This window comes from Battus philenor, unplaced genomic scaffold (assembly GCF_028537555.1).
Source record: "Battus philenor isolate CCGP_79_NKW_IND1 unplaced genomic scaffold, ilBatPhil1.0.hap1 SCAF_13, whole genome shotgun sequence".
NCBI lineage: Eukaryota > Metazoa > Arthropoda > Insecta > Lepidoptera > Papilionidae > Battus > Battus philenor.
In genome coordinates, this window is record NW_027181675.1 from 7,142,485 (window position 1) to 7,160,703 (window position 18,219).

Genomic DNA, 18,219 nt, shown 5'->3' on the forward strand with positions numbered 1-18,219 from the left:
TGATTTTAATTCGCGCATACCGTCATTGGTTATATTGACAATCTTTACTATGTATCTAGCCGCTATTAAAACAAGTGATTCAGCTTGGAATAATTCAAACGTCTAACATATCGCCCGCCGTCCGCGCAGATAGTTGCATAATTTGATGGATGATGCCTCAAACGATTCAGCGTATGTAATATCTTATTCTCGAACCACCACGACACCCACACTGATTGCGATCTACACGAATGCTTTCACGCACGATTACCTTACACTACTAACACAATGTCAGGTACATTCAGGTACTCTGCGAGAAAACTAACTTTGTTATCTATTAGGTTTGTCTGTATTAACACCGCTTCAGAAAATTTAACACAATTTATACTAAACAAGCGTCAATCCACTCAGAGGTGAAATTTCGAAGAATTCATTCTGAGCTGACTTGGGGGAAGGAATATTCCTACCAAATTTCAAATATCTAAGCCGTACAGTTCCAAAAGTTATCGTTCTGACTGCATGTAGATAAATTCCCTAGTATATACATATATAGTATAATTTGGAATGTTTCTACAATAAAATCTATGACATCATTGGCTATATGGGATCATGTATTATACGTAGAAAATTAAGGTATATCTCTATCGTCTGTCATCTATGTATGAGAAATGAAGAAATCCTTTTGAATGTATAATAAGAGACAACATTACAGATGGTGCGTTACAAGGTGCATCGTAATCTCTCGCAAGTCGGAGGCAGGCCCATCAATATGCGCTGGCTGGAGGCAAAATCGGCCGATACATCAGAAAGATACAATCTAACCCAATGTCGCCCGCAACTAAACTGAGCAATTACGAGATAATGTACGCACGCAACGCCCGCTCGAAATACAATAACCCCTGTCGTACACCAACATAAGTGATTGTCTTAATTTAACGGACGGCATAAACATAAAGATTAATAATTATTAAAAAAAATTCTTGTTTATTCATAACTAGTCATCCCGTCAGATTGCCTATAGTAAAAAGTTATTGGCCTATGGCATTCCAACAGAAAAAAAAAATAAACAAATATAATATATATCAAATCGATTACTTTGTATATTGAGTTAACTTTTTAATAATAAACAACGGCACAAAAATCAGTTTTCCACTTCTTACACTGTAATACTTTAATATGAATTTAAATATATTTTCACTTTTATAATTTATGGTACACGATAATTCTGTTTAAATATATCCTAAGAAGCCTTTTTCCTTGGTTTCGGTTTAGGTTAAATATTGGACAGCTGTTATGGAATATCAAATGTTTTTACTATTATCATTGCAATTGTTCCTCTATTTTTTTTTCAGAAGAACCTTCCTCGTAAGTTATCGAAAATGACAAGAAAAATTATCCGATTTAGCCGAGCTACTCTCTGGTTTTGCGCTTGACTATAATTTTGACGATTCATTTTTATACATACAGATTATTTCTATTTCAGTAACATTTAGAAACCAAGACATTACTACTCTGAAATTTTAGGTTGCTTATGGATTTGTACACATAATTATAATCATTTATAATTTTTTTCGCATGAAATAGTATAAAAAGAAATTGCTTGGATAATACCGCTAATTGTAAAAGTATAATAGAGATTTTTGTTATTTTTATACCACGTTTTCTTATATCAGCCGCTCGAACATATTCAATAAAAAACATCAAAAATAAAAACTTTTTAACATGTAAAAAGATCTATACCGCAGAGTAGATCTCATCTTTATGTTTGTCATTTACGACTAAAGCAACAGAGGCTATGCGTCGAATAAACATGTAATATTTAAGAATAAAATAAAAGAAATTGCATACTACATGATAAAAATACCTCTAATACCAAGAATACTAAAAATACCAAGCAAGCTCGTTATTTCCTCATAATCTTTCGATCGCCACTTAATGGATAAACTTGATTTAAGACTCATTTACACAAGGAGAGATCCTCGAGTGATACCACAGCAAACATCGTACCAGCAGCCTCAAGCTCTAGTAAATTTTGACCGTACTGTTATAAAATCGTGTCGTCCATCATAAAAAGACGCGGCTGCCATAAATCTGGTAGACAACAATCTTATATGATAAACAGAATTTCACACTTTAAAGAAACATTTCGTATTTCACTACCACTACTACTGGACCTGGTTTGAATGCGAAACTAAATGTGAACAGAACAGAATAAGAAAAATGTTATCATTATAACAGAATTATTAATATATTAAAAATATTTTTATTAGTCTAAGTTTAAAACTGATGAATCGCAAAGATATACATATTAAAAATGAGTGTTTGTTAACTTTAATTCTGAGAAGGTTTTAAGCGTAGCTTATAAAGTAAAATTGACAAATTATGAACTATCTACGACTAACGAATGTTTTGTTGACCCACTTTTGTATCTTTAATACTTTTATCTTTTTATTAAAAATATTTATAACGGTATTTAATAACATTCCATTTTCACGAATGTTTTTTTGTACATTAGATATCAGCGACTTACAGCCAACATGTCCGTAAAAGTCCGGCAAATCTACAGTCTTATAGTTAATAAAGTAAAATAAAAAACACATTGCTATACGATTTACACGTACTTGAAATAATAAACAACTTCTTTAATTTTTGTGCCAATTGTTATTTAAATTTTACTTTATTTGACGATAAATTCATTTTATACATCCATGTACCGCATCACTTGTTAGGAAATAGCTACTGTAATATTTATAAAATAAATATGTATTTTACATTTTTCTTAATTGTGTATTTTTGTATGAAAGTACCCTAAAATTTTTATATGTCCGAGGCGCACAAAACTCTGGAAACTTCCGTCTGCCATACAAAGAGAGGAAAAGATTTTTTTTATATCTTTTAATAATGATAAAATAATCGATTTCGAATAGAGAATTGATAAATAAAAGCGTAGTAATAAAAACGCATACATTGTTATTATAAATCAATAGAAGGAAGGCACTGCAACAACGCGCTACAATTCCACTGAAGTTAGGTCCATTAGTATCGTGGGTCTTTATTTGCGTCCGCTTCGTTTTTGCTAGTGAACCTTACGTAACACCGGCACCGAACGCCACGCCACATCACCGGTCATTATCACGTCGATCGCTGCACCAATTTTCTGTTAGAGCAATCAAGTGCAAGGGAATATTCACAATTTTAAATTTATTGAAACGTTATGTTTTATTTCGATACGTACCTATGTTATAGGATTGATTATACGCCTAAGTTAAATGACCGCTCTGAAATATGTAATATCAATTTTTTTTTGTGTTTAAATACAACAGATCAATACCTTCTGGCTATATTGTCTCCAAATTTTGAAAACACTTTTTTGCTATATTTGTAATAATTGTACTTACTAAAACCATTAAAATTTTGACAGGGCGATACACTAATCAACAGACAAGCTATATAACCACTGCTACAAAATTTTTACATATTTAACCAATCAACCTGTATATAACATAGTAAAGAGAAGCCGGATTGTATTACAAAATATAAATTACAATGAGGTACAATAAATAGCTTTCATCTTTACAAAACATCATTCATTGTTGTAAAGAATTTTTACACGGTGGAGAAACGTTGTATTAATCTTTATATTCTTTTAGAAAACTTTGAATATATGTTAAAATTTATTATAACTGAAGTCATACAAACCGAAAGCGGAGAAATCGCCGCAAACATTACTTCCAATGATATTGTTACAAACATACACGTTACTTTCATTCTAATCCATTGACCATTCAACTAGCAGTTGCAATAGAATTTAAATAATTTTTAATTCAGCAATCTAAGACTTCAACATACCTAATCATCATTATATCATATTGTTACGTTTTTCTACTTATTTTTATTTTCTTTTATCGTTCAAGTACTTTAGTCATATTTACCACTGTCACATTTAAAGAAACAATTCACCTGATATTTTTACAATCTAAATTCCAAACGTAAAGGTAAATTCAACGTGACATTTAGTGGCGAAATATCGAGTATCCTTTCCGCACACTTCTACTGTACTCCAAGGTTTTAGTGTTCATATTTCAGTTATTTTACACCAACGTTATTTGATTCGTCTCGTGTACTTTGTCCTATTAACCAAAGTATAATTTTAGATCATTTCAATTATGTTCTAGACGTAACGACGATAAAAAAATTCGATTTCGATTATTTTTAAATTAGCATTACGGAAGAAGATAATTTGACTTTAGAACGTCGTCAAAAAAATTGACATAACCATACGTCTTGACAAGATCAGTCAAGATGTATCAAAATAACATAATACTGGATGACTCCCAAGAAAGAGGTACCATTTAAGGACGGCGATTGAGGCGCCTTCTCCCCCTCCCCCTGCCCCTCTGTGCCAGGCCGGTCGGACGAGCTGCGAGATTCCAGAAAGCGGCCGCGAGCGGTTGCTTTCAAAAGCCGTCCCTTGCAAAATGTTTTGCCTGGCAATGCTAATTAATATTCCGTTCGTCTATAGGTGACTTAATAGTTTAAGGATTGTAATTTGTATTTCTCGCGTACGGACCCTTCCATTCATTAAGATTGACGCTACTAAACTTCTTTTATCCAATTCATTTCAATTTTTTTATACATATACATACATAACACATGTATTAATACGAGTATTGAAAAACTCTACACGTGTTTATTACACAATTTTGCTTTTTATGATGTTTGTTATTTATGTACTAACTTATTTAATTTCAAAACTTTTTATAAATATTTCATTAATTGAATATCTCTTAAAATGAATTATTGTTAACAAATTTTAGCATACATGTTTAATCTCAACCAATACTAAAAGTTTTCATGGACCAAAACCGGAAAGTCTGCAATTATTATTTCTTGCGGTACCAACCGCCTATTAGATCGTTCTTCCGAACAGGACTTACTAATTTGTTACAGGAGATTGATGTATCACAACCTCGACTAACTTCTCTACATATGTATTCCGTTGTTCTAAAAATATTAATTAAGAAAATGTTTTACTGTTTATTTCAATTTAAAAATTATGTAAAACCTGCTTCACATACCTGGTATTTTTTTCACAAACTTCCTTGTGATATTTGAAAATGTCACTTGATAACAGAATATCACTTAAACAAACACTCACTTTTCGAAAATCTTTACATTTGTCGTTAACAGTTTAAAAGTGAATAACGTAAGGGAAAGAAAAGCTCGAATACACGATCCAAGAAAAAAGTAAAACGAGTACTAGCGAGTGCTTCACTCGCCGGTCGGTCGACAACTGAGCCCACGATCATGCAGTCGAATACTATCTCCCCGCGAGCTTAAAGTCCCTGATAACGCATACCGAAGAGACATCGAAGTACTTCCTTTTTTAATGACTTTTTTTGTTTTTACGCTCATAAGTTTACGAAGGTTTTAACTATACGTAAAAGATATAAGACTGACATATAGACTGGAAGACATATAGATTATGTCACATATAGCACGTTCCCCTATTAATATAATTATAGCCCAAAAGTAAATTGTTCTTAATAAACTCTGCTCAGTAAGAGTACTTAGTTAAACTTTTATTATCAGAGCTTTAAGCTCGGCGGAGAGTTAAATAAAGTGATTTCTAAATATAAACGGCGTATCTCGACAGGCTATTGGCAGGTGCGAGCCTACGCATCTAGCTTTTTTGCTACTGTCGACATCCCTTTTTTCGATTTTCCTTTGTAGTTTTGCAAGGACAATTTTATAATTAAACCAAGTAAATTTATTAAGGTACGAATACCGCCGCAATACCAACATGCATAGTTGTTATCTTATCTTGAAGGCTTACTCAAACAATGGCTCTACATTTGTTCCGTCACTAACGGCAGCACTTTTACTTAATTTTCTCACTTCAATTCATAAAGCGCTATTTTAAAAAATAATTACCTTGTGCTTTCTCCGTAAAAACTAATTCGCAATCGGGTACTCCTGAACTTGAATCCCGAATATTTAGTCGTTTTATGTAACTTGAATATTTAACAAATTTGAACTGAAATTTTGTAAAACGTTGGTGAATAATTATATTTCTTTACGAATAAACAATAAAGCTTTGCTATAGTAAATGAAATCCCACAAGCAATATTTTCTTGTTATCAAACGTATGGATAAATCGTTTTAATATGCTCACCTTACCTTCAATCTTAATAAAAATTTTAATTTTATTGTAATTTGTTAAATTATTTATTGACATGAAGTTAAAATAGTTAAAAACACCGAACATTGCCGAATTTCAATGACCGCTCTTAATATACTTCAAACTTAATATTATTTTACTAACATTTCTCTTGCTGTTTTGAGTTTAAATAAAATAAATCAACGGTAATCAGAATAAATTTAAGACGTGTTATCTAACCTCTGAACGATCACCATTAAACTGCCGGCATCCTTGTTAAGATTTACCGTTACAGTTAAAATAATTAATTTTTATTATTCTCCGTTACTCCCGCATGATTTAAGTCTCAGTGTATAACTACTGCACCACTTTGGTTTTTGTGAACCCAACACCTAAGTCTTATGTTTTTATTTTAACATAATTTGTAACGACGGACCACGCGAAACCACCACGGGAGATAGCTAATGAATAATAAAAGGGAATAACATTAAAAATTGGCAACATTGATGAAGAATAACTTCGTTCTCTAAAAAATAAGAAAGGCATTAATGTCATGCGATATCAATGGAAAGCGGACTCCCGTGACAGTTTCCACGACACATCGGGGTCGGCCATTGTCGACTGCGCTTATTGTCTACTTCGCTGCTTAATTGCTTGCTACATTAAATTATCTTCTGCAGCGTACAGAAAATACCAAGCAAAGGAGATAAACAATATTTTATATTAGAACAAATTCTGTAGTCACGAGTTTCCTCTTGTAAGACATTATACTTAAATTTTAACTCAATACTATATAAAGATTTAAAAAATATTTGAGTGCTAGTTTGAGTTTATAACGAGTAAATATTTTTGTAATCAATCAAATGTCGTTTTTATACTTCACGCTAGATTTGTCCGTTTTAAGTTTGTTCAAATACTTTATTATTTTATTAATTTAAATCTAAAAGTAACACAATATTACAATCAAACATAAATTCAAAAACGTAAAAATTGGATGTAAGTAAAATTTCACATGTGAAATTATGAAAATCGTAATAATAACAATCCAGTGTCTGAAACTTATTGAAATAAATCAAATCAAAATCAATTATTTACCAATTTATTCAACCTAAAAAACATAACAGAAGTCAAATCAATCAATTAACATAACATATTCTAATATTATAATTGTAAACCCAAAGGGTTCAAATAAAAATTGCGACAGCTTTCATTAAATTTAACAATTGATTTTAGTGCTTAATTTTCGTAAGAGGCATTCGTCAAACAAGACGTTTTGCTCTCATTTACAATACAGCTTATTATTGCGCTGGAACCTATAATCAGAGTAATTTTACAGTTTTATCTATTTGCCGCACGGTCATTACCCCATGGTTACAAGAAAAATAACAACGTGTAGTTTTATACAAAGAAATTACGAAAAAAACGTTTTACGGACTTTTTATATAAATTTTTGTAACATATCTTCATTACAAATATTCTTTAAGTAAGTATTTTAAACTAAAATAATTACAACTAACAAAAGTTCTGTTCTGTTCTTCAATCAATCAACAAATCGACAATCGACTTGGTTTGAAGCTCGTGAAGTTCATAATTATTACAATCTTGACGTTATTTAAAAGTTTAAACATTACTGCACTTAAAAATAAATTCATATCATGATTCACGTACTTATTCTAGCCGAAAAAAGAACTGAGATTGAAGTGTAGATGACTGAAATGTAAGGAAGTATTTACATAAAAACGATTTGCAACGAAAAGGTAACGACCTCCATCCAATACAGGTGCATAAATTATTTAAAATTTGTTTAACGATTTCCATTTGAATTTAAATAGAAAAATAATTATTCTAATTTTTATCTTTCGCAGACACACTTAATAAAATTTTGGTATTTACGTAGTACATATCTGAGAAGGTATACGTATCTATAGAGTGATAACCAACTTGATTTTATAAGTTAGCAATATATGGATATACAAAGAGAGATATAATAACTTTTGTAACACCCTTTAAACCTGTAATTTTTATTTTCATGGGACGCCCAAAATATGTAATTGTGTTTTGTTGTGTAAATATTATTACTGTCAAAATGAAACACTTCTAATTTAATGTCATTCAAAACCAAAAAAGATTATTTAAAACAGAGAAACAGTGTGTGTCATTTACAACAACAAATCATGACAATTAAATAAAATATTATCACAAAATGATAAAGATAGTTTTAATCATTTTGCTATTATATGTCAGAAACTTGCACTTTAAGTATACTTTTGGCAAAATTGTAAAACTAATTTTTTACCTTTCTGAAGATTATTTTTATAACATAACGACGTGTTAGAAATGTAAATAAAGGAAATGAAATTGTTTGTAAAGATACTAACCCTTTTGCTTAAGTTCAATTAACGTAAATTATTAAATCATACAACTTTTGTTGAAAAATCTTTTCTTGAATCGACTCTACAATAGACGTAGATTTTTGGTTTCGTTCTGAAACCTTTATCGATAATATTGAATTCAGCAGAAAAATCTAAGTGGATGAATAGTTTTTATTATTTTTTTCATTTTTTATTAATTTATAAACAAAGCTCGTAGCCTTATGGTTCCAAAGACAACGTGATGGGATTCTCTGTATGTATAATATACAGTAGCGCATTCCCATTAAGTTTTATCCATAGAATCAGTATTTGCTATTATAGGAGGATTTGTTTACTGATATCTATTATTTTCTGGTCTTTCTCTAAATCCATTTCCTTCAAAAATATTTTTTTTTTCAATATCTGTTGGAGTAAATTTTACTTTTTTGCAACAGCATATGCAGCATAAATAGAAAAAGCTTATGACAATTACGAAGCATCCTAAAATTTTCATATTTTCGCAACATAACTTTTCAAAGTATATATCTAAGATTGGATCTAAAGTTGATCCCATGAATTCTTGTGCACACCATACGCGGGCTTGTAGATGCTATCTAAACATCTTAAATTATTGTCTCGGGTGCGGCTACCTCCGCTCTCATCTGCAATATAATGCACGAAGCAAATCACCCGCACACTGCTGGATGAGGCAACCTAGATTCGTTAGCGAACACGAATACTCGTTTCATATTAAATGATATACATTTATCAACGTCGAATTGCGATGTAAATGTTCACAGATATAAAGTGCTTTACACTAACCCATAACATGATTTCATATTTCACGTATACGTACGTGTATATCAATTTATTCACAGTAAATTGATGAAAATTTACGTTATCCTATTTTCTATTTGTAATTCGAGCTATAATCGTATCATTAATATTCTTAGTTATAAATAGTGTTAGAAGGGAATATCCTTTTTCATACAAAATAAAACAATTATTATTGCAATGTATGTTACGTCTAAATTTTATTATATTAAGATAAAAAATGAAACGCAATCACATGAAACCATTATTCGTCGGGTGTAATGCAGTCCTTTAAAGGTTGAGGTCAGTTAATAACAGTCACCCACTGTCTTCATGCGAAAATTCTTCGCTGCTAATGTTGTGGATTGCGCCATAGACTTCAAATTATCGTCGAGTTTAAAGTACGTCATTTTTCTCAAGCTGTCATAAATCATAACCCTCTAGTTTAGATACAATTCTTATAAAGTTCGAAACGTTATATAGCTATATTACCTGGCTCTATGTCATACGGGAAGTACAGACCATTTTTCATTATGGAACACGGTGTTGTTAAGAGGGAAGAATCATATCTTGATACACTTGTGCATATGTTTTGAGGTCTTTTTTTACAAAAAAATTCTCAGTCAATGTCTTTGATAGCTAACAAACCAGGCAAACGGAGTATAAAAATTGCATTTTGCTCCATACCTACTTCGTGTAATGCTATTACAGCAATTCGGTTCCCACTTTAATATGACAAAAATATTAAACACCGATTTACGCGGAAACGAGAAAACACCATAAATGTCAATAAAAGACTGAGAAATTCCAAATTTAAATGTAAAATCATGTCATGGATTGACTAAGCATATGATAATCGGGTTATTATATCCGATGATAATAAATGATTGTAATGATTCCATATAATGAAAATGTTTTGACTTTGACTTTATTATCGACCTTCACTTGAAACTTTCATAAATGACAATTTTGTGGATATTTGTAAACATGCTACATTTTACCCGACGTTAAGAATGATTTTTATACTACAAATTATTCTTTCAGGACTTATATCAACGACGATTCAAAAGCTGGAAAGGTATATTGTATCAAACATTGTCGAATATGAATGAAAAATTGAATTATGCATTAATACTTAAATAATGCTTTCTTACCCAAAAATAAGTGAATCTTTTATCTTTCCCACAGCATATAACAAACCGTTGCATTAATCTGTTAATTTATAGGTACAAATTAGGCATTTAAGTAGACATTTTATTTCTCACATAAAACTTAGTTCTCTACGAAGGTTAACAGCTTTATAAATTAAAGAAATAGTTCTAATGTCGCCAACATGCATATATTGCGCGTTTAATACGGCAAACATTATTTTCGGTCCATAATTTGAAAAACAACATTCCTAAAATGGAAACGTATTTTGCCATGTAATTTATAACAATACCCAAAAAATAATGACTCATAATACCGTATAAGGTTTTTAAGACACATCCAAGTGTTTGTGCTTATGTTCATGGTTTTATTGCTGAACGTTGAAAGCACTAGGCACTCCTAATGCACGGCGTAAGGTCAAATTACAAGCCTGCCTACAAGAAACCGTTTAGACAACTCTCGAACAAATTGCCGCAAATAAAAACTAAGCCATTGCAATTGTTTCCAATTGACTTTTACACGATGATAATATGATGCTACTTGTAACGATGTAATATAAACATTTTTATCTTGTTTTCTCATGATGTAAGAATTTGAATTTGCAGATGATTGTATATAACACTTGAACATTCCTTTGTGAAAATTAGTATTATTTGTACAAAGTAATTTTTTGGATCGATTAGGTTAAGCAAAAAAGTTTTTCGTGAAATTAAAATATAATCGGAATTATTTCTATGACAACAAAGAAGAAGTGTTCGTCTACATTATCGTAATATTACTTAACAATTACTAAAAAATTGTTATTTTCGGATATATTGCCTTGAATTTTAATGTTCTTTTCAAATAACTTCTTATTTATTGTATAAATGATTTTATTGATATTCAGTTGTTCTTGTAATATAACGAAGATATATTATAAACAGACGAAAAAAACGTTGACTCACAAAAACTTTGTTGTAGCTGATTTTCTTCTATAGTTCCAGATTTAAAATAATTTTAAAATAACCACAAAGTTTTTTACCTAAATAGTCGTACCCTTAAAGTTAATATAGTAATTATTTTCACTAAAAAAAAAAAACAACTCCGCACTATAATATTAAGTTGCACATTATGCTAAAAATAACATTTTTAATATTATTATTCTTTCGCTCAGTGTCTCAACGAAAATATTAAATCGACAGATTAAGATCAGCTATTTGTAAAATATCCGTAAAACTGTTTTAAATACAACAGTTTATTGAGACGTAGGCGGAGCATTCGCGACGTGAACGAATTAATATTTTAAATTTCCTATCAATTTATATTAATCATCGTGAGAAATCTTACTTTATTGTTAAAAAAATAGTTGTTAAAAACATTCATTTTGTTCTCATGATAAATTAACTTTAAATTTTACTTACCACATCAATAAAAATTATAATCATCTAGTACCATTCCGGTCACTGTTTGACTGAGTAATCGGTTATTATTACTTGATCTACATAATGGTTACGTTGTTACAAATTAGCCGAGATTTACGAAACCAACGTCGAAAAATAAATTTTACCTGTTTCAAAACATTGTTCATGTTATAATATAAAATTTATCGAAATTTGAACGTTGCCAATCAAGTTACGTAAAGTAGTTTAATTATTATTTTTTCGTTTTCTCCCATGCCTTAGTTAATGCAGATTTATGAAAATCTATGCGTTTGGAAAGCATATGGATGTTGTGTAATCGGAAATTCGTTAAGATAAATTTTATATAGCCTGACTAAATATTATAGTGTTCATCGGCGCTTAAAGTAACGTTTGTTAAGAACGTTATTTTCTTTGGGGGTATAAATTACAGTTTAATTAATATTAAAAAAAAACTTTAAAATAATTCTGATCATAAATTTATGTGATATTAGCAGCAAAACTTTTCGTCTTAGACTTAAAAAAACTTTGAAATCGATTGCCTTATTAATATAACTTGTCAAGAATTAAAACTATTCTAGAGATAACAGATATTATAGATATATGTGGAGAAATACATTTTTATTTATTTATTCAGCGATTCGTTGAATTCTTGCCAGAACTGTAACCTACCAACATGGTCACTTCTTTTTCAATCCTTACAACCACCTAAAATGAGCTTACAATAACAATTCTTACTTCAAACTTTTGACAAACGTTCAACTAATCAAACTTTTGATATTATTTAATGATAAACAATGCCAATCTTACACGATCTAAATAATTCAATCATCATCATCTTTATAAGTTAAATTAAGGTCTCTATGTTTGAGTTCATGTCAAAAAAGACCTTAGTAATTACGTTACCGGTCCAAAAATTAAAACAATAAAAGTATATATAAATACACAACTGTTTTACGTGAATTTTGTTGATAACGACAGGTTTTGATTGCATCACTATACAGATGTGTTCAGCTCTAAATTTTGGGGCCGCGGTCACCTCCGGCCATCGCAACTGGTTTGCCTTCGACAATGTCCGGTACGACCTCTGGTGCACGGACTCACGCAACACCCATTATATTACAAATACTATCACTTCGGTACTCAAATCGTTATACAATTTATAAAATCACTTGCCTTCACTTAACCCCGATTTCACCGTTTCCTAAGCTATGCGAGATCATTTTGAATCTATTATGCTCGATTTATTTAATATCAACATATGACGTCAACATTACTTTCATCAACAGCTTCATTAATGAAAAAAATTATGCTATCTAATATTTTTTTTATTTTTTTTATTTAATGTAGAAGCTATCATACTATTTATTTTAAAAAAAAACTTGTAAAAATATAATACAATAGAGTAAATAAATATTTATATTAAGTATTAATAAATTTTGGTAATATTGCTCTGCTACTGTATTAAGAATATTGTAAAAGAAACCACAAAAAAAACTGTCTATGTTTGTTTGGGCTCTTCTCGGATCAGGGCGTGGTCAAAATCCTTATAGCTTAACGTTGAAGGATGTCATTATCCTAAAAGTTAATCTGGTTCGTTTCTATCTATTTGAGCTCCTCTGGCTTTGACCTTATATGAATATTAACATGAAAAAAAAACATTAAATAAGATACATACTTCTACATCTAACTTTATCAGTTAATAGAAATAACATTCAATTAATGTAAAGATGTGTCATTGGAATTTTATCACTTGTAGATTGTAATACGTGAATAAAATTTTGTTTACGAAAGCGTCTAAACTGTTGATTGGATGATCAATGCTTTATGAGACGCGTAATAAATTCTGAATGTATTAATCTTCATCCGATATGTAATTTCGATAACGATTCGTGCTTATGCAACCTTGCGTTTTTATATTAGATCTACACTTTCACTTGGCTTGTTACCGTTAACGACGACGCTAACAACGTTAACCAATGAAAACAATTGTTATTTACACCGCATCAATAACTTTACATTATAATTTACTATTTTCATAACATTTTAACGTTCCAGAACAGCAATTTGTTTCGACGGTTACTACCTCAATACTAAAATGAAAATAAACAGGGTGATTGGTTATGTGTTAAAGCGTTAAAGGAATCAATGTATAACTCATTTGTCAGCAAAAACCTTTAGAGTTTTAAAACCTATTTCTATCACCCTGTATAAAGACATCACTACATGTTACATTAATTTATTTTCCTATTGTATTGCGAGAGAACAGGTACTTCTGGCATTACAAACAATAATTAATTTTAAAACGTAGAAAGAAATTTGAATTTTGAAAACGCTTTCACTTCAATATAGTACAAACACGATGATTATGTCAGACATCATTGGTCGTTAATAAATCCAGTGGGTTTTTTTGTATCAAATTTTAACTACGAAAACTCAAATGTTATATATACTAAAGATGTTAATTTAAAAAATAAGAATGAAGTCGGCTAAGTATTCAAAAGTTGAGTCAAAATAACGTCTTGAACTAACATGACTATATGCTGAAATTCAATGCTAAGGTAACAAATAAAATCAAGAGGCTAGCTATCCAAAGCCTATATTTATAGGTACGTTGATGCTATTCCCATAGCTCCATTAGCGTCTGTCAGGCAGTATCTGCTGACTGCACCGAATAGAATCGAACCCTGACACGATATCAACGCGTCTCCGCACATCTTATAGTTGCAGATAAATGTCGTCATAGCACTGTAGACCACTAAAAGCGTTCATAAATTTGTCGGTAATGTAAAATTCACGGTGGTCTTTAAACATGGAATTGCCTAGATAATTAATCCTACAACATGCGGTTTTTTTGTCACTCGCCAGTTTATTTCATTTTTAGCATACGCATTCCCGTTGAATTCCAGTCTAACTCGAAAAATCGAAGAACTCAACTTGAAAAATACCAAACAAAATTTCTCCAATATGTTAATTTCTCTATAATATATAATACACATACAGTATTCTTTAAGGTTTGCTATTTTCACTTTAAAACTGATGATTTTAAATAATAAATTTAAAATTAAATATTTAAGGAATCAGTTGTTACCTCGCGGAAGTCCATCCTAAGTAAGAAAAGGACCAATATTTAGCCACTTCCGCACATGCAGTGGTAGTCGTACAATAAAATGCACCGCCCGCCAGCCCGCTGATAAATGCGCATGCGACAAACAATGCGAATCACACAACCGCCACCGCCAAATTACTCAACACGTATTTCACCTCTTTTTCCCGGGCATCTTCAGAAGTTATTTTACATCGATTAGTGCCAAACACAGAGTCTTCGCATCGCATCATAAGACAAAGGTTCAAGGAACAATACGAACATCTAAAGAATCATTCACCACTTCAGCAATAAGTGTTTACTGCTGGGGACAGCCTTTTTTAACAACTCCACCTAAACAAGGTTGTCTGCCCAAATTGCAGACGGACGTTCCTCGCTGCGTTTGCTGGCCCGTAATATCCACTCCAGAACCTAAAGGCCTGATTGGCCATCTGCTCTGCGCACTATGTGGGCTACCCGCTGACACTTCAACTTGCCAATTCACTGGCCTATATCGGTTACTTATGACCATTTACGGATGATATCATTCCCGATTCTATGTCGTAGAGATGTCCTGAGCAAAGTCCTCCTCTCCATGGCTCATGTGGGATGATTAGGGAAAGCGAATTATATTTTTTTACTTACATCGTGCGTGGTGTCTCCGTGATGGAAGCGCTCTTCGGTCTCCCGCACTCGTTCGGTAACGTTCCTGGTAAGCACCTTCAGGTCGTGACTCTCCCGCACCTTCCCGTCTGGGTTGGCGACCACGCACGACGACACCAACACCTTCGCACCAGCTGGTGCTATCTCTCCACTAGCATTTGGACTAACATTTTCTGCAAAGATGCAAGAAGTTTACGCAAAACTTATTTCAAGGTTATTATTTACAACAGTCTAATTCTTTCTATTATATATCAATAACAAGCTAAGCGCCAATCTCGAGAACAGAACAATTTGGGCTTTTTTTGCCATATTTTCTTTACGACACTAAGAAAGTTTATGTACAGAGAAAAAATCTAAATATTGCAAAAAAAACAGTAAAAACAATGTATTTCTTTATTTATAGAAATCACAGGATAAATAAAAACTTGTCCCTAACAAATTTAATAAAGGCATGTAAGATGAGATGTAGTCAAACATAAATATCGTGCAACAAAAATCATAACAGTAAAAATATTCATAATAACATTGTTATGTACTAAAGCCTAGTAGTTTACGAAAAAAAAATATTTTTTGTTAGTACACACTATTTGTCACCCAGACTAATTTAGTAAGAGTAACTCTATAAATAAAGTGATCACTCTATAAGCCATAATAATTATTGATTAAAAGCATATAGAAGTAAGAAAAGAGAGACAGTTCTTTTTAAATTGTCAAGTAATTTATTTTCAATAAATATTTAAACAATTGAAATATATATTACCCTCCTGTGGGAGCCCAGAGAGTTCATTGGCCTCCTTAATGTGTACTCCGTTGGGTTTACTATCTTCTTCGACATTTTGTCCATCTGGTACGCGATGCTTAAAAAATAACAAAACGCGATCAAAATATTTTAGATGATATATAGGGTTATAGATTTGCAAAAACGTCTTAATATTAATAACCACTGTGACTATGATTTTATGTAAAAAGTAAAAAAAGAATATTACAACTATGGATATCAACTAGTTGTATTAGACAGACTGCGTCAGAGACCGTCTGCCTTATCTAACATTTAAGCACAGAAAAATTTAATATTTTGTAGGCGAGAGGATCAAAAGAAAAGCTGAGAATCGAATTATTGAAAATAGCTTAACGTCTGTCCCTATGTCCACTGCTAAATCTGAAAGAGACCACTTTAAATGGTGACTATTTAAAGTTGTTTTATTGCAATTTTGTTTTTATTAAAAACTTCAATCTGACTAAATTTTAAAAATAATTTTAACAATACGTTTTCGATAGATTAAAAGACCAAAAGTAAATATTCATTGAGTAAACATATTTGTCGTTACCCAAAAACAATTTAAAAGAGTAATTTTCCAAAGTGCTGTTTTTCAGATTCGATGGCGCACTCGAGGACAGTCGATAAATAGATCATAAACACTGTAACATTTATTTGCAAATTGAGAAAATTATCTATGAAATAAAGTATTAATTTTTATCTAATTTTACATAATAAAAACTTTTAGAAAGTTTTAAACCTTGAATTCTAATTCTAAAATTTATAGACCAAGAAACAATGCGACATACACTACTTTTAACACTTTGAAACGACACAAAAACGATCTCATCTCTCACGGCCGAAAACTGATTTGAAGCATGAAGACTGGGTGTGTGATAGTCTGATGACATTAATGCGGTAAAAACAACCTTTTTGTTCATTCGCTGGATCACACGGTACACGCATCTATATAGTTTGTGGATACACATTTACTAAGTATGAATTTGAATAAAGAAATTTTTATGTAGTATTTTAACTTTAACATTTTTTTGTTGCTAAGAAGTTGATCTTGATGAATTTTAAGTCAAGCAAATAAAAAAAAGTTCAAAAATAGAACCTCGGTTTGTTGAAAATTTGTAGTGTGCGTGTCCTCGTTGACTGAAGTAGAAATCTTTGGTCCGGAGTCGCTGAGGATGCGCCCATCTTCTAGCACCAGTTCACGCTTAACTCTCGTGGCGATTTGCCGCGTGGTCGTCACTTCGCTTGTTTTCCGAGTTACCCACTCCTCTGTAAAACAAGGTTCTCAAAATAACACAAACTCAATATATTGGCTAAACTATTACGCTAACCGTCTAGGCTTGTAAAAGACAAATGCGATACAGCTAAAAGAGGTTGAGGGCTTCAGAGATAGAGGCGTTAATAATTCAAAAACCGTTGCTGCTACTTGAAACTCTACATTGTATGATTATGTTTAGCTATAGTCAAGCTTCGGATTTTTTATGTAAACCAATAAATTTGTTAATTTATTCTTACTCAAACTCGCTGGATACGAGCGGTGAAAAGCTGGTCCCCTGGACAAGAAAGCTGGACCCGATCTTTGGAATGGTCTAAGCCCTGCAGTAGGCTTTTTTTTAGCTAAATTGATGAAGCGGTTTGATATTCGTAATTAATACTTAAAGAAACGTCTATAAGATCAAATATTTATCTAACCTTCTTTAGTTGTCGCTATAACATCCCCTGGTTCTGCCTGCAAATAATACAAAAGAAGGCGATTAATAAACATATGTGTAAATGTCTGTTGTAACTGTACGGTTATTGTAATTTTCAATGTTCCCAGCTCAGGCCAGAAATAACGAGCTATTCAG

At 31.5% G+C, this 18,219-nt stretch overlaps 1 protein-coding gene across 2 annotated transcripts in view; it reads right to left on the bottom strand.

The window, feature by feature from the left end:
• Positions 1-18,219, bottom strand: part of chas (chascon) — a 102,281-nt gene that overhangs the window by 41,725 nt on the left and 42,337 nt on the right. For both annotated transcript variants that reach the window (XM_068777204.1, XM_068777205.1), the window contains 4 exons: positions 18,065-18,101; positions 17,472-17,641; positions 16,358-16,454; positions 15,580-15,770 (listed from right to left, as the gene is read on the bottom strand). In XM_068777204.1, coding sequence (XP_068633305.1) covers positions 15,580-15,770; positions 16,358-16,454; positions 17,472-17,641; positions 18,065-18,101 — 495 coding nt within the window. The remainder of the gene's footprint in view (positions 1-15,579; positions 15,771-16,357; positions 16,455-17,471; positions 17,642-18,064; positions 18,102-18,219) is intronic.